This window comes from Pieris rapae, chromosome 7, assembly GCF_905147795.1.
Source record: "Pieris rapae chromosome 7, ilPieRapa1.1, whole genome shotgun sequence".
Taxonomy (NCBI): domain Eukaryota; kingdom Metazoa; phylum Arthropoda; class Insecta; order Lepidoptera; family Pieridae; genus Pieris; species Pieris rapae.
In genome coordinates, this window is record NC_059515.1 from 135,036 (window position 1) to 154,155 (window position 19,120).

Here is a 19,120-nt window from a genome sequence, read left to right on the forward strand (position 1 = left end):
GGTGTTTACGCAGAAGTAATCTTGATACTATTCCTACTCGGAATAAATGATAATAAGTAATAATAATACGACGAAATTCGTGAAAAAATCGTGGCTCAAGTGTGACTCTCGTGGCTGTGAGTGTCGATATTATATTCACCTGCTGTCCTTAGGTTTGTCGTGAGGTGCGTGAGGCGGTGGCATGTAGCAGGGCGGCGAGTAGGGCGGCGCGTGGGGCGGATAGGCAGGCGGCGGCGGGTATGCTCCACACTGGTACTGGTAGCCGCCGTAGCCCGCCGCTGCGGCCGCCGCCGCGTAGTCCGGTTGGCCTAAACCGTAGCCGGCGACCGGGTGTGGACTCACACCTCCGTAGCCTGTTAAAATATATCGCATAAATGAAACCATATGGTTTTATTTATCAAAATTTGTATGCTATGATTAGTTTTTCAATTATTATTAAATTCGGCAATGCACTTACTAAAATATCGTATTCTTTGCAGATTTTTTTTTAATTATTAATATAATGTTAACACTTTTTATCTTGTAAATTTTAAACTTTACGCAGATGAGAAATATTACTATGAATACAGAATTACAGTAGTACAGAACTCATTATATTCTTTAATGAAATAGTATTTGCAGTTTATCATAGGTGGTGAAGTATTATGGCGGCACAAGACGCCTGCTCTCAGAATTAGCAATGTAGCGTGAACGTGTTGCGGCGAGATGGCAGGGGTCGTGTTTTAATTCGTACTGTGTTTTACGACTCTCCTGAGTACAGGCGACCTGTTTAATATTTTATACATATGTGTATGCTACATCAAGTATTTTGCTTAAGTTTAACCGCGTAAAATATAAGAAATATGATTTTAGTTGAAGTCTCATAATTTTACTGTCGATGATGAACTATTGCTGAAAAGCACTAAGCAAAACGTTATATTGATTTTATTATTTGACTGATAAATAGAACTTACCCGCCGTATCTCGATGATATGCCTCTAGGTAAGGATGGCTGCCGCCACTGTCTGGCGTAGATTCCCGACTGTACGTGACACCGCCGGGGAACGCTCTACTGCAAAAAAGACATGACGTGACATTGAGCGGGCACGAGAAGAAACGTTAAAGGCTAAGCCTAACGAAGAATGCCTCACCTATGTGGTAAACGGGTGACGCTAAGGTCGAGGGTCTGGCCCTGCGGGCTGGGCACCTGAGGACTCGCGGTGAGCTGAGGCGAAGCGCCCGGCTGCGGGCTGCCTCGCGCCCCACCGGCGCTACTGTACACCGGGGACGCGTAGGGACCCTGTCGTGACAAGCGTGTTAGGTCAAGTCTTATAGAAAAGCAGCCGCCGGGGTGGGCACCTGATGAATATCGGGCCTTAGATAGTTTCTCACCTGTGGACTGCCACTAGACGAGGACAGGTCTATAGCCGGACGGGGATCGCGGGGGTCTCTGGGCGTCGGGCTCCGAGGACGCTGCGCCTGCGCCGCGGCTATCTTCACGGAGAGATTGATCGCGGAGAAACCCGTCGGGACGCCGGCCATCGCTCCCACACCGCCCACTACCCCGCCACCCGCCTCGTAGTGGTACATCGGTCTGGACACACATATTTATTTAGCCCGAACGAAGCCAGCCACCGTGGACGAAACTTTACATATTCCGCAATTCAAAAGTTAAAAACGCATAGGCAAGACCCGTTTACCACATAGTAGAGCGCTCGATAAGAGTGAGACCTACCTAGGATAAATGGGTCCGGAGCTGACGTCCTGCTCGGATTGATCCGTTTTCATCGGAGTGGGTAGGTGGGGCTCGTGGTACCGCTCTTCCTCCCAGCCGTAGGGCCGCTGCGGACATTGAGGGTCGTACCGTTCGAACGCCGTGGCTCCTTCGTAGCATCGAGCTTCATAGCCGTACCTCGTCTCATTCATTTGGCTAGGAAAGACATCATCATCAAAGACTATCATACTATCATTTATTCAAAAATATTCAAAGACAGTGTAGGCGCACTATGAATCTTTTATTTAATCGTAAAACCTCACAGAGAGTGCACGCAAAGTGTATCAAATCCATTATTGGTGTCGCCTCGATAGATTCTGTGGCATGTCTGTGGTAATGTTCCAAAATCACCTAAACGGAGATGATTTAGCTCACCTATATGACCTGACGTGGTCATCTGGCGGCCGCTCATAGGGCGAGCGCTGATCCGGCGGCGCGCCGTAGCCGGCGTGGCGCGTCTCCATGGCGGGAGAGTCGCGCTCGGGCTCGGCGGCCTCACGCTTTGGGACAAGCAGCTCGGGGGCTTCCCGTTTCACGAGTGGACTTTGCGGCGATGCCGCTGCTTCCGGATCGCGCTTTTGTGGCGTACTTCCGGTGTCAATTGTCGCACTCGGGGCAGATATTGATGGAACTGGCGCTGATAAAACTGTAAAATTATATACATGTTTGAATCCATTCTTCAATAGAGTTGTCTAATAACTTAACGAGATGGAAGCTGCAAGTGCCTTTTTATTTTCTTATTACGATTTCTACCAAATCCTATCATATTTCTTGATTTATATATATTTACATCGCTGCAGAAATATAAAAATACACTACAATGAAGGTAATTAAATAAAAACGAGGGCAACTAGAGAACTTAAAGAAAGGAAGTGTATATTTAATATAAGGCCCATAGATAATCTATTGGCTAACCTAACCGGATATAAAATAGATGCAAACAATATTGGAGACGGAGAAGAGCAAAAATCAGCGTAGTCTAGTAATGGCAAAAAGTGAGATTACTTAGGTTTTAGCTCTAGAAGATAACCATTTTTGAAAAAAAATAATAATTTCGTTACTAATTTAAAGAAAGTTCTCCAGACCGCTTTAAGATCGTGGCTTAATTAATACTTGCAAGTCTTAGAACGAAATATCGCAGACGTATCTGATGATGATGATGGCGCATGTCTACCTACACCTACTTGCTTAGATTATAGAAGAATTATGAAAAAAAAAACCACAAAACGACTTGATTGTTCCATCCGAGACCAGACCTCACGTTGGAGTCGATAAATCTACCCAAATGAGGTATTGCATAATGAATGTAATGACTTTACCGATAGGCCTAGCCCGTTGGGTCCTGGCAGCGGCTTTCCTCGCGGCTGCAGCGGGGCAACCGGATAGAGACCTGTGCGTGCTGCGATTTGAGCTCACGTGGCCGCGACCGTTGCAACCCGGCGTCGGGCACTTTAAGATTGTCTCGTGCAACGCCAATACTAAAATTTATTTATTTCAATTATCAGCTAGTTCTTCAGCTAGTTCGATTAGAAAACCGACAAAAACAATTTTTTAGGACCTGCTACTATGCAATACTTAGCTACAAGACATGACCCCGAAGCCACGGGTTGCTTATTTAATATAATATAAAATACCTAAAGTCAGATATTGGTATTTTATAGTAAACCACAACCGAAACAGCTAGCTACGACTAAATCGTTAGAATATACTTACTCTCTGGTGTAACTTTATCCTTTCTTGGACATCCTGACAGACTGATGGACAAAGGATTATAAGATTTAGTGTTAGTTGGAACTATATTAAAAATAAATGATTGAGTTAGTTTGCTATTAATATACTTTTCAGTCCCAGATGTTGACTGAAAAATCATGAAAGGATAAAACTGACCTTCGATGATGCGAGTAAAGGCCGGTGACGTGGCCCTGCCCATTGCAACCGGGAGTCGGACACTTGTTGCCTTCTGTGGACAATCGATGATCATAAGTTATTATTTTGTTAATGATTTAGTGTGGGCGTGAGGAACGATCGATACGGGCGGGCGTGTCGCTGGGCGTACCTGCGCGGCGCCGCCCAGCCGCCCGCACCCATGCCGCGCCAACTTCCAAGAAAAAATAAAGAACGCCAGGCGGCTGCGCGGTCCGACTCGAGTTTTTTCTTTCACGTAAGGTGGGGCGGGACGCGGACGCCCCGCCCATTACTCTGACCCGTTTTTATGGCATGACGTAAACTCATTTTACGACTCAAATCTTTATTTACATTTTCCACGATGTCCACATAGGTCGGGCTCTAATGTGATTACACCCGAACTACATGAGACGATAGATAAAGTACTAAGCGTAGCCGTAAAATGTAACTGTTTATTTCAATAAACTACAAAATTCTAATAACCGACACGGCTGCGAACGTTGAACCGCTGAGTCTACGAGCAAAGTGACTTTGAAACAAAGTTCTCCGTAAAGTTCTGTCGTTATGAAGTTTGGTAATGGTTGACGCGGAAGTACCTCTGGAGGCCGGCGGGGAGAGTGCATTCAGCGGGCGAGAATCGCGCGTGGGCTGCGCCGAGGGCACGGTCCGGGCCTCGTGCAGAGCTGTGGCGGCGCGGGAGCCTAACCCGGCCGGTTGTAAGATCGTGTATTGTTTCGAAACTTTCGAATTCTTCTCATGATCATTAGAGTAACCGCCGAACGGCTCACTCGGAAAAGACGTCGTAGGAATTTTATGCTTAACCTCCGCGGGTGGCTTAAATGCAGACTGTGTTGAATACGGCAAGGCAGCCGTGGCCGCTTTGTAAACGTTGTAAAGCGTCTGCTTATTGACAGATATAACCTCTTTCCGTTTGGACTTAGCTTCCCTTTCGTCATCGTATCTATCATCCATTCTGTCGGACATGTCGATTTCAAGTTCATTAGAAGAAGAATCAGCGAGATCATCATAGTTGTTTCCATCGTAGTTATTACACGTTTTACTATCCCTTAGGCCGTCATCGTTACTGTCAGCTTCCATTTTCTGTATGACGACATTACTAGAGCCGAAGTTGTCATTATCATTAGCCTCTTGTTCGCCGATTTGGTTGTTCAAATCGAAACTTCTTTGTGAGCCATCCGTAGTATCTGAAGATTGTGACGGTGATGACGGTAACATTTTATCTGATCGCTTGTCAAGGAACAAAGTATCGAAGTCGTTGTTATCTTCGTTGTCTTCACTTTGAATTGAATTTTCATCGCGAGACCAGCTGGGTAAAGAATTTAAAGCGGAATGCGTCCTCGGAAGCATATTGTTTTCTTCTATTGGCTGGTGAAGATTATGTGACCCGGTAAAAACTCGACAACGCTGATCGGCTTCATCCCGTCTCTCATCATCGAGAAGTCGCCGTCGTCTTTTACTCCCTGTTTCTTCATCCATCGATTCCTCGACGCTTCCTTGGTTGTGTTGTCTGTCAATAATTCTAAATGCTTCTACATCTACCCCAAAATCAAATCTTCTTTTGTTTATTTGCGGCAACGATGAGAACGTATTCATCGGCGACGTCCTGTAACAAATATCGTCATCATTACTTAGGTAAAAAAGCAAAAGCAAACAGAGTTATAAATGGTAAAAGTAAAAACGTACTTGCGTATCGATTTTCCATCCACAATCAGAATTTTTACGCGGAAATGATTCTCGGTGTTTCCAATCGACGTAACACAATAAATTCACTCGGTCGTTATTTATTTGCACAAAAATCGTTCCCACGTAAAAACCATTTCACTCTAGAGCTTTCAGACCAATTATTTTTCGAATTAGGATTAAAAAGAAGAACTCGCACAAAAGTTTTATCATAAGAAAACAGTGTCAACGTCGCCAAAGGCATAGTTTACTCGATTCCCGAATACCTAAATGAAAAATACAAACTTTATTTTATTTATCTATTACAATATTTATGACGTCGTATAGCGTAAAAACGTACTAAGTAATTTACTAACAAAATAAAAAAAATGCATTAAAAAGTTTTCTAAAAGTTTTTGTGTAGCGCTTGTAATGACGTAAATGAAGAATTCGTTTTGTCATTCGTTTTTACTTGACATGACAACAAAATGTGAAGGAGATTTGATATAAATAAATAATTGTCAACATAAATAAATAATGTTAGTGAGCCGGAGTGAATGGCTAATATGTATTCCGATAGTAGTGTAAATATGTAGTTACGTGAGCAACCCGAAGGCCTACCGATGTAAGCCGAGATTACACGAAACGTGGCCAGTATTCCAATGGCCCTAAAGGGTTGTAACGTGCGACTGTGCGTTTGCGAAAAGCGCTCGTGTGTTCCCTTGGAGTAATTAGATAAACTCCGAGGGTGGTTTAACCAGTTTAAACTAGTCGTAGCGACCTTTATCAACGGGTGGCGAGTGGCGGGTTATCTCGGGGCCGCGTTAATTGTAATGCTTGGAGATTACGGCACGATATAAGTTCCGCTGCGTTATATTGCGGAACGCGTTTGGATTACGCTAAGACGCTACGTGTAGGGCTCTGTGATGATATCGTGTGTTGTCGCCCTAATCCCCTTTAAGGCGCTTCTTGAATAAAGGAAACCACCAAATGCGTCCACATCTATAATTCAGATATCTTTCATTGAAATTGTTAAGAATGCCAATAATTTAGAGTAATTCTACAAGCTAATGGCATCGAAAATGAAAAGTGAACGTGCGACCCTTTCCTGCCCTCGGCAATAACAAACACGCGACCTCCCACGGGTCCCAGATCGCGTCTTAAATTCAAATTGCACCTTAGAATTCTTAATTATTGAAATCATAAATCAAAATGTGCCGTCTGTGCGCGCGACCATAAAATTGGAGGGAGAAGCTCGAGTGTGGTAGGATTAAGACATTATCACTTTTCTTTGGAGCACTCGCGCCCTCGTCGACTGGGCTCGACTGTAAATCAGTGGCTAAATCCTCTGGATTAGATTCATAGAGTTGCCGCGGCCTGTGGATCGTGAGGCCGCGATAATGGCATCGTGTGCTTGCGTGATTTCGCTTTTAAATCGACTCCGGCCGGAGATAAATACGCTTCCAATTTACTTCAATCCCCAAATAGAGTTCACAGTTAAAATGGACTTGATAAGTTGAATTTTTTGCGATTAACAGGCTCTGGATATCGAGTGGACATGTTATATTGCGTGTATAAGTAAAAATTGTTATACTAGGTATCTACTTATACACTGTTTCGTCATCATTATATTGGGCAATTCGATGTTCTAAATAAAGGTTCGTCATTGGCAAAATTCTTAAGCAATGAAGACCGACAAACACGTTGACCAAAGTTATAACTTTCTTAATTGTTAACCATTTTTAGGGTTTCTCTATTTATATCAGTCAGAATTTGTTACGTCAAAGTTTGTTCAACATTATTTCTACACGTCTTTGAGGCTGTTTTCTTATATTTGCTTGCGCAAATATATTATTATTATAAGATTATACTTAATTATTTATATTATTAATATTATGCGACTATGATTATATATGTGACTAGAATTGCATCACTAATGCTGGCTAGCATTACAAATGGTTTAAAGTATCTTTAAAACTGTTTTATCTCTTGACTATTGCATTATTTAAAATTAAACACGTATTTAATTTTCAAACCTAATTAAATTAAAATTAAATATCATTTCTATGATGTTTGTAAAACCGTTCAAAATTCTTTGCAGACCTTATCCTGGCTTTGATGAAGAGGAACATTCCATTAAACATGTTTTTTGCGTTTCTTTTACCGCTTACATGCGTCAGGAACGTAGCATAGACAAATAATATTTCCTGGGCCTTTGGAATTCGTCTGAAACTATACATTTTTAAAATAAAAGAATAATACTTACTTCAGTGCAATTATATATTTTTCTGACTAGAAAGGAAAAATTTAGTTTTTTATTTTAAACGGTTTTTATCTATAGTATAATATATGTTTATTCGTTTATCCATAGTACATAGTACATGGCGGCATCACAGCTTACCTTTATTTATTAATACCAATTCATTAGAAACTTGACTTTCTTAAATAAAAAAAAACAATTTTTAACCTAAAAATAGATGTAATCAAATTCAGATTAATGATGTTTATTTCTTTATGAAATCGAACTACGCCATAACTTTAATTAATATTTTACTAGATTTGTGTTAATACTTCACCTTTAATTTGAGAACTGGCAGTAAATGTTAATTTGAAGCTTTTAATATATATTTCTTTTTTGACGTTCATAAGTGTACATAATGTTACCTAAATGAATAAATTATTTTTGATTTTGATTTGATTTGATTTTAAATCAGTTTATAAAATAGAAAATATTAAATACCGGTTTTAATTATAAAATTAAGGTATATGTGAGTAGTGTTTTAATTTCATTACTGAGTAATATAACTTTATTTAACGACAAGGTGGTAGTTAAATGTTGGCAATACTTCTCTGACATAAAATCATTGCAAGGATACCTATGTGAGGTAAAACTTTGCTTTAAAAACCGTCGTCGATTAGTCCTACGTCAGTCACGTGACACAAAACATCACTCACCGATTGGACGATTGTAATTTTTTTTAATTGGTAGTAAAACATGTAGTCTTTCCAAATGTAATCTTCACACTGACTTGGAGATTAATTTAGTTGGAGACTGTTGTATTTACCTATTTCTCGTCTTAAAAATTAAATAATGTATAGATAAACTATTTTATATTTCATAGAGAGATAGTTTATCTCCGTGATCGAAATCGAATCTCACATCATCCGTTCGTTTCGTATTGAACATTTTTACATACAAATGCTGCTCAGTTTTTGACTCCAAATGTGTTTTTTTAAGGGGCTTAATAGAAATAAATCATTTGACTGAATTGACTTCTGTTGTTTTTTAATAAGAATGTTGAAATAATCAGTATAGTATCCTATAATTCTTTAATCGATTAAAAAACCTGGCAACATAGGTAAACTATATTTTACTTAAAAGTACGCGATATTCCTTCGCAATTTTCGAGGTCAGTTAAAAGTAAATAGTTTATATTGTTGCAAAACTCAGGTCTTCTAAAAAAATATAATTTAATTTAAACATTCTCCTACAGGCTGTAATAATCAACTGTGTTGCTGTATATTATTGACAAGGTAAGTTCATCATTTTCATTAACAAATATTTTCAGATATAGGTACTGTTCCCTACATTGCATTAAATGACATAGTACTTAAGCTAACGTTGATACTAAAATACCTCAAAGCGTCGATTATAATTTAGGCCAAAGAATCATATGATTGTGAAAATCAATATCGCAATAGTTTAACTGAGTTTGAATAAGTGGGGTAATGGTATCGAGCTGTGCACTAGTCCGCACTCCTGCGAGCCCTTTCCCTTGCACTGCTATTGGGGTGTATAGGGCTGACGCTATTATAATGTGTTGTATTTATTAAAATGTTGATGAATTCGTTAAACATACTATTACCAATGCATCATGAATCAAAGTAAATGATTGTATATACCGGATAAATAAAGTACAATAACACAGCCTAACGTAATTAAACAAGCATTTTAATTTTTTCCTATATTTTTAAGGATATTTTTATACAAAATATACAACATATAATTTATTTTCTTTCTTTGCTATGACTTAATTAATGTACAGTTAAAAATCATGCAAGTTACAATGTTAAAAGCATCAGGATTCGATTTTAACTATATTTTAGTACACAACACCGAGAACGATTTTGCATAGCCCTACGGATACCTTCCCTCCGTGCACTTGTAGCGAGGGTCATACTATTGCTCAGCGTTCGCCCCTCCGCTCACATTCTCCTTGTTTTGTATTTTTCTTAAACTTTATCACCCAAAGTTTATAGTTATCGAGTTTTTTTACAGCATTAGATATGTATGTATATTTAGAAGTGTCTTTCTAAAACAACGTATGCGTAATGAGAAGCCAAAGATTCTGTCTCTGTACCACGAATAACAAGCAAATGACAATTAGTCGGAAGGTTGCCCATCAGATAGCTCCAGTGGCTTCAGTGGAAACAATTCGAGGCCTTTATCTCGATCGGCCCGAGGCGTCACACGTGAAATCCGTTTAGCGACCGAAAGCCCTACCTGAATTAAACGTTATGTACGCTTCGTAAACCGTAATAACACAAAATTTAACACTTCTCTATCGAGTCATTTAATTATTGTTTCACTAGCATTATCATTCTTTAAATAAAAACAATACACGTTTTCAAGTCAAATTATCACGTTTTCTAAGAAATTATGTTGTTCTATTCGTTTTCTTTAATCCTTATTGACTAATGATTATACTTGTCAGTGAATATTTATAGATAATTTCCAATAGTAATTCTTATTTTTTTTAATGCTCGTTATTAATTTAAATTAAATAAATAATCAAGGAATTGAAAGCTGCCCATTAATAAAAGCTGAAATTGATTAAGCTTACGGTAGAATAAATTATACATTTTTGTATTATTAATTTTCACGGAAAATTCAACATTTAGTTTAACTTATTTGCTTGTGATAAAACTTTATTTTCGACCGAGTTCTAATTGTAATAAACTAACATTGAGTAAATAGAATAGAATCCCTAATGATTGTGTTAATAATAATAATAAAGAAGAGTAACATAAAAAATAATAAGAGTTTACCAAACAAATTACAGGAACAAGATTACGCTCTTAAACACTTGTCAGCATTAGAGCATCATTTAATTATATTACGATAGTTGACGTGAAGAAAAATACACATTAATGTGTAAAAAAATATTTAGTTCATGATGGTTGCTGATGGAAATGACACAATGTGAACGTAAATGACGTCATTTTATAATAATATAAACGATGTTAAGAAGGCAACCATTGGTTAAGATAAATTAACGGCGTCGTCGGTTAATCTACGGTAAATCGGTACACATTAAGTATTCCCTCAGCTTTCGTGAATGTCGCCGTTATGTGACGATTCGCGCATTCGATTCAATTAACGTGTATGTCAACCGCGAACGGAATAACTAATTAGAACCTCCTACAAACCTGTCTCAGAACTTTGTATAATTATTCAATTATTCGTAACATTGTATCGCTTTCACCGCCAAAAGTGTATGAAAGCATTTCGTGAAATGGTTTATTAGCGTGGGATTTGTGCGTGAACGATTATTTTTCTGTTTTACTTCACTCTTCAGTACAATCCGACAAGAGCATTGGCTGAAAAAACCGGAACCGTAAAATCGGTTTTATGCGATCGCATAATCAACTCGGCGCTTATCGTAATGACTTACCAAACGGGTCGGACAAGAGCCGACATCACTAAACAAAGCGAATCACTAACATAACGCACAGTTAAAGTTGTTATGTAGCACTAATCACAGCACTACGCGAGCTCCTAAAAGCGTGAAAGTTTGTCCGCGGTGCGTGAGCCGCGGACGGAGCGATGCTCGGGAGACAGGTGGCGGACGCAGCGCGATTCGCGGACTATGCGGAGGCCCAGTGCGGACGCCGGAGACCGGAGGAGGGAGGCTTGCGCGCGCACGCCTCGCCCATCGGCCCCGCCCCACACACCCGCAACCTATTTATTTCTAGTTACGTAAAATTTACGCGCAATACAATATATGTACCTGCATCTAGCCTAATATTTTATACATAAAATGTCGCAATCTCACGTCATTTGTTTAGCTCGACACCGGAAAGCTCTAAAGTGGAAGCCGTCGATTAATCTCAATTCGCGTATCGGCATAAAAAAAGCTCTCTCGCTCTTCGTACGGTGTAATTAGGGGCCTACGTTTTTATTAAAAACCAATTACAGTTTTTTCTCGCCACTTCGACGGCCCTCGGCAGGTGAAGTGCGAACTGAAAAAAGTCGCCTCCGGTCAATGGGGCTCCATCAAATTTGGCAGACGAGTTTTTTCGACCGCAGTTACGCTATCAGTGTCACTTAGATAAATTGAATGAGCGGCATCGGAGGGCGCCTCGTTAATTCTCGATCGTTTTAACGCGTTCCGTTATCGCCCGGTTAAATTTTTATTACGAAAAAACAAATGCGTCGAACGGGAGGTCCCCAATGAGACACGTTTTATCGCTTTAAGATTGAACGTATAAATCGCCGAATGAGTTTAATTACTGCCGCTAACGTAAAACGCGATTTTTGGAGTCGTCAGGAGTGACGTCACGATCAGCTGTTTCATCTCTAGCGCAACAGACAATGCGATTAAGATCTACGCAGGACAACTTTCGCGCGCCGAGCGGCAGTTAGTTGTTATGAAAGAGAGAAATTTGTAAATTGTTGGCGCCCGAGTTCACGAACTCCGTCGAACTGGAGTTTGTTTTAAGAGTTCAACCTTGAAACAAGAAAAGTAGTCCTGTAAAACAAAGTTTTGCGGCCGCCGTCGCCGGCGCAAGCGGTTCAAGGATTGTGCCCGAACTGTCTGTCTGTACAACTTTACCGATTAAAAGCTCAAAAGCTTCCAAAGTCATTTTAAAAGTTTATCTACACGCGGCGCGCGAGGCGGGAGGGTGTGGCCGCTTCGTTATCAGCCTCTGCAATACTTTGTCGAACCTAGTTTAACTTATTTACGGATCGGCCGCGGTGCTTCCCGAATTAAACTGTCAAAGTTGCGAAGTAGCGATGGGCTCCTCCCGAAGACACGTGTTCGGCGGGAATAGTTGCCGACGCGACGTACACACCGAGTTCCTAGACCCTTCGCTACTTTGTTTTACAGCTGTTCCACTTAGCGAACTATGCCTAGAGTTGGGCGCGAGTTCTTGCATGTATATCGGCACACAACCGGATCCGAATAGTTTCATAAACATAACCCAACTTAGTTTTGGACAACTTTTCAAAGTCAATGCATACTAACTTTCGATGTCTGGATATTACGATTGGATCAGTTTGCGGTGACTTTAGTGCATTCGTTTGTCGTTTGTTCGGCAAGTTCGTTTTATTGGATCGAAACTTCGGAACAAGGTTAAGTGTCTTAATTCACTTTGTTCGCTGTAGGCTAACTAACTTTTAACACTTTTGACTGAGTAACAGTTTAATCATAAAAATGTTCGAAACTTCGGAATAAGTAAGAAACAGCGTCAAAAATTCCAGATTTTTATGACTGCCAGGATAAGGCGAACGCGAGATGCCCACATTCACACTGCAAGCATGTGTGAATGCAACACATTTTTTTAAAATTACGAACGTTATTTAGATTTTTATTTAAACGAATAATGTTTACGTAGTGTACGAAATTCGAGGGTCAAGTGAATCTGAACTTCCGTGCCAAATGCAATTTACATTAAAATTATAATAATAGACGTAATTTTTTTATAACTATGGCTTTATGATAGACCAAGTTGGAGAATATTATTTTCTATGAGAAATTACCCCATTGTTAGGTGACTCCCCTCCCATATGTAAAGATTCAATAATTTTTTAAATCCCGCTAAGCTTTTAATCTGAATTTTACATTTAGACTTACGGTAGTTAGTCAGTGTCAGTTGTTTAGATCTTTGGTCTATCTATTGCAAACTAATATCACAACAAATCTTTCCTAAGATAAAATCTAATTAAGATAGTGTTGAAAATTTAATTTAAATAGAAAATCTTAATAGTAAATATTACTTTTCATACTAAATAACGACATTAAATTCATATCTCATATCCAAGTTTCTCATTCACAATTTCAAATCCACAAGTCTTAAAAATCTTCTTCCTAGTTCACACTTACTCCAGTCTAACCAATTGAAACTACTTTATTTTATTCTGCCTTCATTAAGTCCAATAAACAATAAAAAATCAATAAACGTCTAATGGCAAAATTACAATTAACTTAATGACACTGGAAGAAACTAGCGTTTAAGATACAGGCTCGGCCTAGTTTGAACACTAGTGCTCATAGAAATATATTATGTATAATGTAAATATATTACCCACAGTGAATATTGTATAAAGAATGTAATGTTTGTTTTGAGTCAAATAAAGAAATTTTTATTTATTTCTTACCGCGGCATAGGCGTGTTCGTATCAGCTATGATAAATAGTGACACTAAAGAATCCTCTTTGTATTAACGAAGCAGTCATAAGAAAATATAGTGTATATTTAATATAACAAAATAAAACTCCTACATTACACTTATTACAGTTGATGCTAATAGAAGTATTTATCTATAAATAAAGTTTAATAATTGGAGCTGGCAAGGTAAGATAAATCACGATAGGTTCCGTTGCATGGCTCACTGCAACGAGGACTGCAGACTTACCGCATAGTCCTTGAGTTACTTCATGATTAGCTTCGTGATTCCAATGCAGCATAATTTCTAATTAATAATAAACGGTTCCTAAAGGCGTTCTACAATTGGATAAAATAGTGTTTTGTAATAGTTTCTTTAATTTACCTGAACAGGTCAATATCACCAATTGTTATATTATTTATCTAATTACCTAATAAGATGAATAATATAACGATTTGCGTTGAGATTTATTAAAGATACAGGAAGCAATAGATCCATTTTTGATACACAATTTATTTATTCTTTCATCAGCATCATTTATAGCTTTTTAATTTAAATATGTATAGCTTTAGGTACATTATCTTTTAGTACATAGCTTCGGGCTATCGAAAGTTAAGCACGATCTCTTTCATAATCAGTGTAATTACCAAAATCTCTTCCGAGAAGTCACGATTTAGCAGTGAAGAGTAGAGATAGCGAGCCTTCCAGCTAAACATTTTCCAGCGTAACGTGACCTCCCCCGTTACCCTTTACATTTGTGTAAGAAGATGTTAGCGGCATACGAGACATGCCTTTTAGAGGTCATTATAATTTTGCCGCGATTTATGTGTTATCTTCGTTTGGCAATAAGTCACGCAATAATTACCGCTAGTCGGGATCACGCTCCCCCGCACATATTTATTTATGATAAATAATACCACATTGTGCTCATTTAATATTTGGAGTTTATTCAAAATATAATTGGTCTGAATTCTGTGTTTACTTTGTGTGCATTACTTGTTTTTGTACTTCTTAACTACGATATTACTCTTGTATCTCTTACGTGGACGACGTGGAGGTGGCAGGTCGGAAGAGTTTGTGTATCACCACCGGCTCTTCTTTATTCTGAAACAAAGAAATTCAATTTAAAAAACGATTTCACCTAAAGCTCTTTCCGAGCTGTTCGGTGAATATTCCGTTTAATTTCCTACAATTTATTTGATATTTTATCAAACATTTCATCAAACAACATTTATTGTGACTGAAATAGAGCTAAGCATTATGTATGAAATTAGGGTGTTACGTGTTTTCGAAGCAAATGTGATTTTAATTGACACGAATTCAGAATGGATACGGTCAGCAAATTATCTTAATATATCATAAAATGAATACATTATATTATGTGATATAGTTTGTACTCTATAGTTTAAGTACCGTAAATAGTATTAATGTTGTTCTCTGTTGACATAGGACATAATATCACAGATATGTCTTAGTTGTGGGGCGTATAGACGGCGCAGCATACATTTGCGATGGTTATGGTTCAGCCATGCAGCCATGGTGGAAGTAAGCAAGCATGCTGTCTAGCATTTTTTTGAAAATGTTATGTCGAAGCTTGGAATGCGATGGTGTTCTGTGAACAAGTAATGCTTGAGAAGGAGGAAAAGAAGAGGAGAAGGAGAACGTTCACCCGTCTTACCCCGTAACGACACCACCTTGGTTAAAAGACAAAAATAGGGCATTTTTGTTACCCCTACCTATACACAAGAATATTATAATAGAAGATTGTGACAATGTTTAGATTTAAAAGGGTATTCCCTAAATTTGATTTTAATATTAAGCATATAATTCCTGTTTGCATACAACCAAGCAAGTAATTGATACAGTGCTCTTAGCACTCGCCTAAACCCTGTAATTATTTTCCAATTTATCGGCTTCGGCTCTAAATAACGGATTATTAAAACGTAGCTTTACCTTTTAGTTGTATAACATGAACCAGTTGATTATAATTTAATTGTAATTACTATTTTGTTTGAAATCAAAAGATTTTCTTCGTCGTATATATTCTTAGAGTACGTATATATTGATTTATTTTGAGTCGTATTATCTTAATTTACTAATAACTGCAGTTAGGAAAAGATATTCTCTCGTGAAAGATAAACGATTGTAGTCGAACTCGAGTCAAAACTAAAGAACAACGTGTACGCATCACAATTATAATTCCTGCGTGTGTTTAGTCTGTGGCAAAAGCTCGGTCTCCATACAATTCGTTCGTTCGTAGCTCCCCCTTGCCGCAGAGATTATGGTGGGTGCCATCAAATATGCATAAAAGCCGTAAAATGCCACACTTAACCGCTCGCGACGCCTCCGTTGTCACCTGCCTGCCGCAAAGCGACTCCAGACAGATTCTCAGACGTTCTAATTAAAAATTGCCACCGTCTTATAGTGCATGTGTTATTAGAATGTACAATATTAAACGGAACATTACGATGTACTCAGATTTTTACGATTGTCTTTATGCATTACAAATATTGAACTACGGTGAAGAATTAAACATGTGCTTCGCTCTGCCTTTCATTTACCTCAATAAAATAAACCCTTTGTAGAATATGTTATTATCCTAAGCTTTAACGAGATATATGTATTGCTAAAATGTATACGCAATTTATGTAATTTAAAATTGTACTTATGTGTAGTTGCATAATGGAGACTGCTTCGAGAAATACTACACGTGTACTATATATAACGAAAATAACGATATAAGCTATTGTATTGCTATAATAATTGATCCAACATAACATCTTTTGCTTTGCTTTAAGCACTGTTGGCCTTGGGGCTTTTGCGTGCGACTCTCATCCTTGAGGTCGTTGGTTCGATCCCCGGCTGTGCACCAATGGAGTTTCTGTCCATGTGCTGATTTAACATTCTCTCGAACGGTGAAAGACATCGTGGGGAAACCAGCTTGCCTCAGATCCAACACAACGGCGTGTGTCAGGCACAGGAGGCTGATCACCTACTTGCCTTCAAGACAAATTATCATGAAACAGATCCAAAAACCTAAAAATGTTGCAGCGTCACTGATTTTATTAACATTATTTGTTTTCATGAATTATGATTAGATGTTGGAAGTATGTATGGATAATAAAACGTCGAGAAGCACTATTATATATTACAAAACGTCGCAAAATCTACAATCCCATTATAACAATCATCTTCCCGTTCATTACTCAGCGCTAAGATAGTAAATTTAAATTAACAGCCCCTTGTTGTTCAACTCTATACGTGCAACAAATGAATGTTCATTTGGTACGTGAAAATCACAGTGTCAACAGTATAAGTAAGTTTAATCAATATTTTTTTAAGTATGAACAAACGATTACAACGTAAAGTGACAATGTTATTGCATTATCAATTTTACTTTCAATTTAAGCAGTACTATTTTTACTCGCAATTTTGTTGTAGTGGTTTTTTATAATATTATGGGAAGACTTTTAGATTATGATTTAGGACTTATTTATAACGTATATTAAATGAAAACTTTTAAACTAGACTCTTTTGATATAAGTAAACACTGTGATAAAAATTAAAGCTCTCTGTCTCGCCCCAACAAAATGAGCAGAAGTGAAAAGGCTCTGAGATTAGCATTCAAAACTTGTTCTTCAATTACTGTTCTTAAAAGCTGTCTGCAATATTCCCATCCTAAGATTTTAGTGTGACTTTTAGGTTTCTACCTCTTTTTTACGGTGGCATAGCATCAGCTGATTTACTTCTATTTATTTATAACAAGAAGTAAAGAATATTGTCACATATTTATACTATATTATGTATGTATAATTAACAATTGTTACAGTAGTAAAAAAATTGTGTAACTGAACCTCCATTTTATAAAGTCGGCTAAACAAAGTGGAAGCCATCTTTCCAAGTGAAGCGTAAGTTACAAGTCAAATTTACATAATGATTTCCCACTAACAAAAAACCCCTGAAACAATGTTGGCCCAGGGAAAGCCTGTATAAATTGATACTCGATCGTCGCTCATATAAAACACTCTGCCGAGATCGTCCCATGAATAATAAAGAATTGCCATGAAGCACATCTTGCGTGAAGGTACAGACTTTTGCCTTTTAATACTACTCATAGTAATATATGCACAAAGAGATCCTTTTACTATAATTTACTCGTTAATATGGTTTGAAGATATTATATGATAGACTTAATTTTAACGTAAGAATATATTCTTGCATACATTAAAATTTAAAGAGTTTATAATGAAATCAGGGAAATAAAACTAGTAGACTCGGTCTTTATAAATAAAAAAATTTCAAATCGTTTAAAACTAAAATACGTGGGTTTTTTAATGTGCGTATATTTTGTGTTCTCATTCAACTAAATATCTCCCCTTGCCATAAAATGCGTAGAAATTTCCATAAAGATCACTGACATTACTCGTATGTAGATATAAATTTATTGCATTTGAAGTATCTTGTAAAACCATCGTAAATATCCCCACAATTCATTGAACGCTTTTATTGGTTTATAAATTACATTCTGTCGTGATTTCGGTAGAAATTGGTCAATACTCTTGTTGAAAAATTTAAAATGTCCATTAGCATTACTCCATTCAAGTCAAAGTTATGTCAAGTTAAGCGTCCAAAAGTCTATTGATTATTTAAACGGCAGTTATAAATAACAGCACCTCTCTTTATGTAATCTAACCCTGTTGTTCAAATATAAAATTATTTTAGATCGAACGATCGACGAACGAATATACGATCTAATTTGCGATCGGGTCGTGTCTGTGTAATATCACAAACACATATTGCATTAACGTTCCCACAATTAACATCTACGTTAATTTCGTAGTCAAATGTGGAGTAAATCGCGGTTCGTTAAATTGGCATGAAAGCCTCGCATAATAAATAACATGGAATTAAATCACTCCGTCGACTAATGTCGTTCGCGATCGACGATTAACTCGATAGAGAGTAGTTTCTGCTCCAAATGTCTACTCGAATATGGATAAGGTAATTAAAAAACAGAATTTCTTTTCACAGATTTTTGTCACTAAGACATAAAATTTGGTGAGTTGATGTATTGAGTTTGTTTTTATTTTCACAAATTGTTGATGCGAAAACAGGTTTTTTGGGTTTCAATTATTTTACAATGCAAAGTTATACTTTCGTTGAAAACAATAACAACGTTGCCCTAAGTTTTAATATTACTCTAAGGTTGAAAATTATAATTTTTATTAATTCTTACGACGAAACGATGAAAAATAATATTTCCACGTTCAAAAGCATAATTTGCCTCAAGCATCCGTCAGATTTCTGTGAATTGGTTGTTGCTGTCGGGTTTATTTGTGGTTGGGGTGTTTACCTGTGGCATCTGTACAGACAATTAGCTATTTAAGCTAT

General features: G+C 37.8%; 1 protein-coding gene across 1 annotated transcript in view; it reads right to left on the bottom strand.

Moving 5' to 3' along the window:
* Nucleotides 1–19,120, bottom strand: part of LOC110994639 (myelin transcription factor 1-like protein) — a 34,836-nt gene that overhangs the window by 5,108 nt on the left and 10,608 nt on the right. The window contains exons 2-12 of the mRNA XM_045628943.1: nt 14,772–14,833; nt 4,255–5,282; nt 3,641–3,713; nt 3,467–3,507; nt 3,073–3,231; nt 2,129–2,399; nt 1,715–1,909; nt 1,372–1,573; nt 1,131–1,279; nt 954–1,051; nt 140–353 (exon numbers count right to left, since the gene is read on the bottom strand). Coding sequence (XP_045484899.1) covers nt 140–353; nt 954–1,051; nt 1,131–1,279; nt 1,372–1,573; nt 1,715–1,909; nt 2,129–2,399; nt 3,073–3,231; nt 3,467–3,507; nt 3,641–3,713; nt 4,255–5,272 — 2,420 coding nt within the window. The 5' untranslated portion in view covers nt 5,273–5,282; nt 14,772–14,833. The remainder of the gene's footprint in view (nt 1–139; nt 354–953; nt 1,052–1,130; nt 1,280–1,371; nt 1,574–1,714; nt 1,910–2,128; nt 2,400–3,072; nt 3,232–3,466; nt 3,508–3,640; nt 3,714–4,254; nt 5,283–14,771; nt 14,834–19,120) is intronic.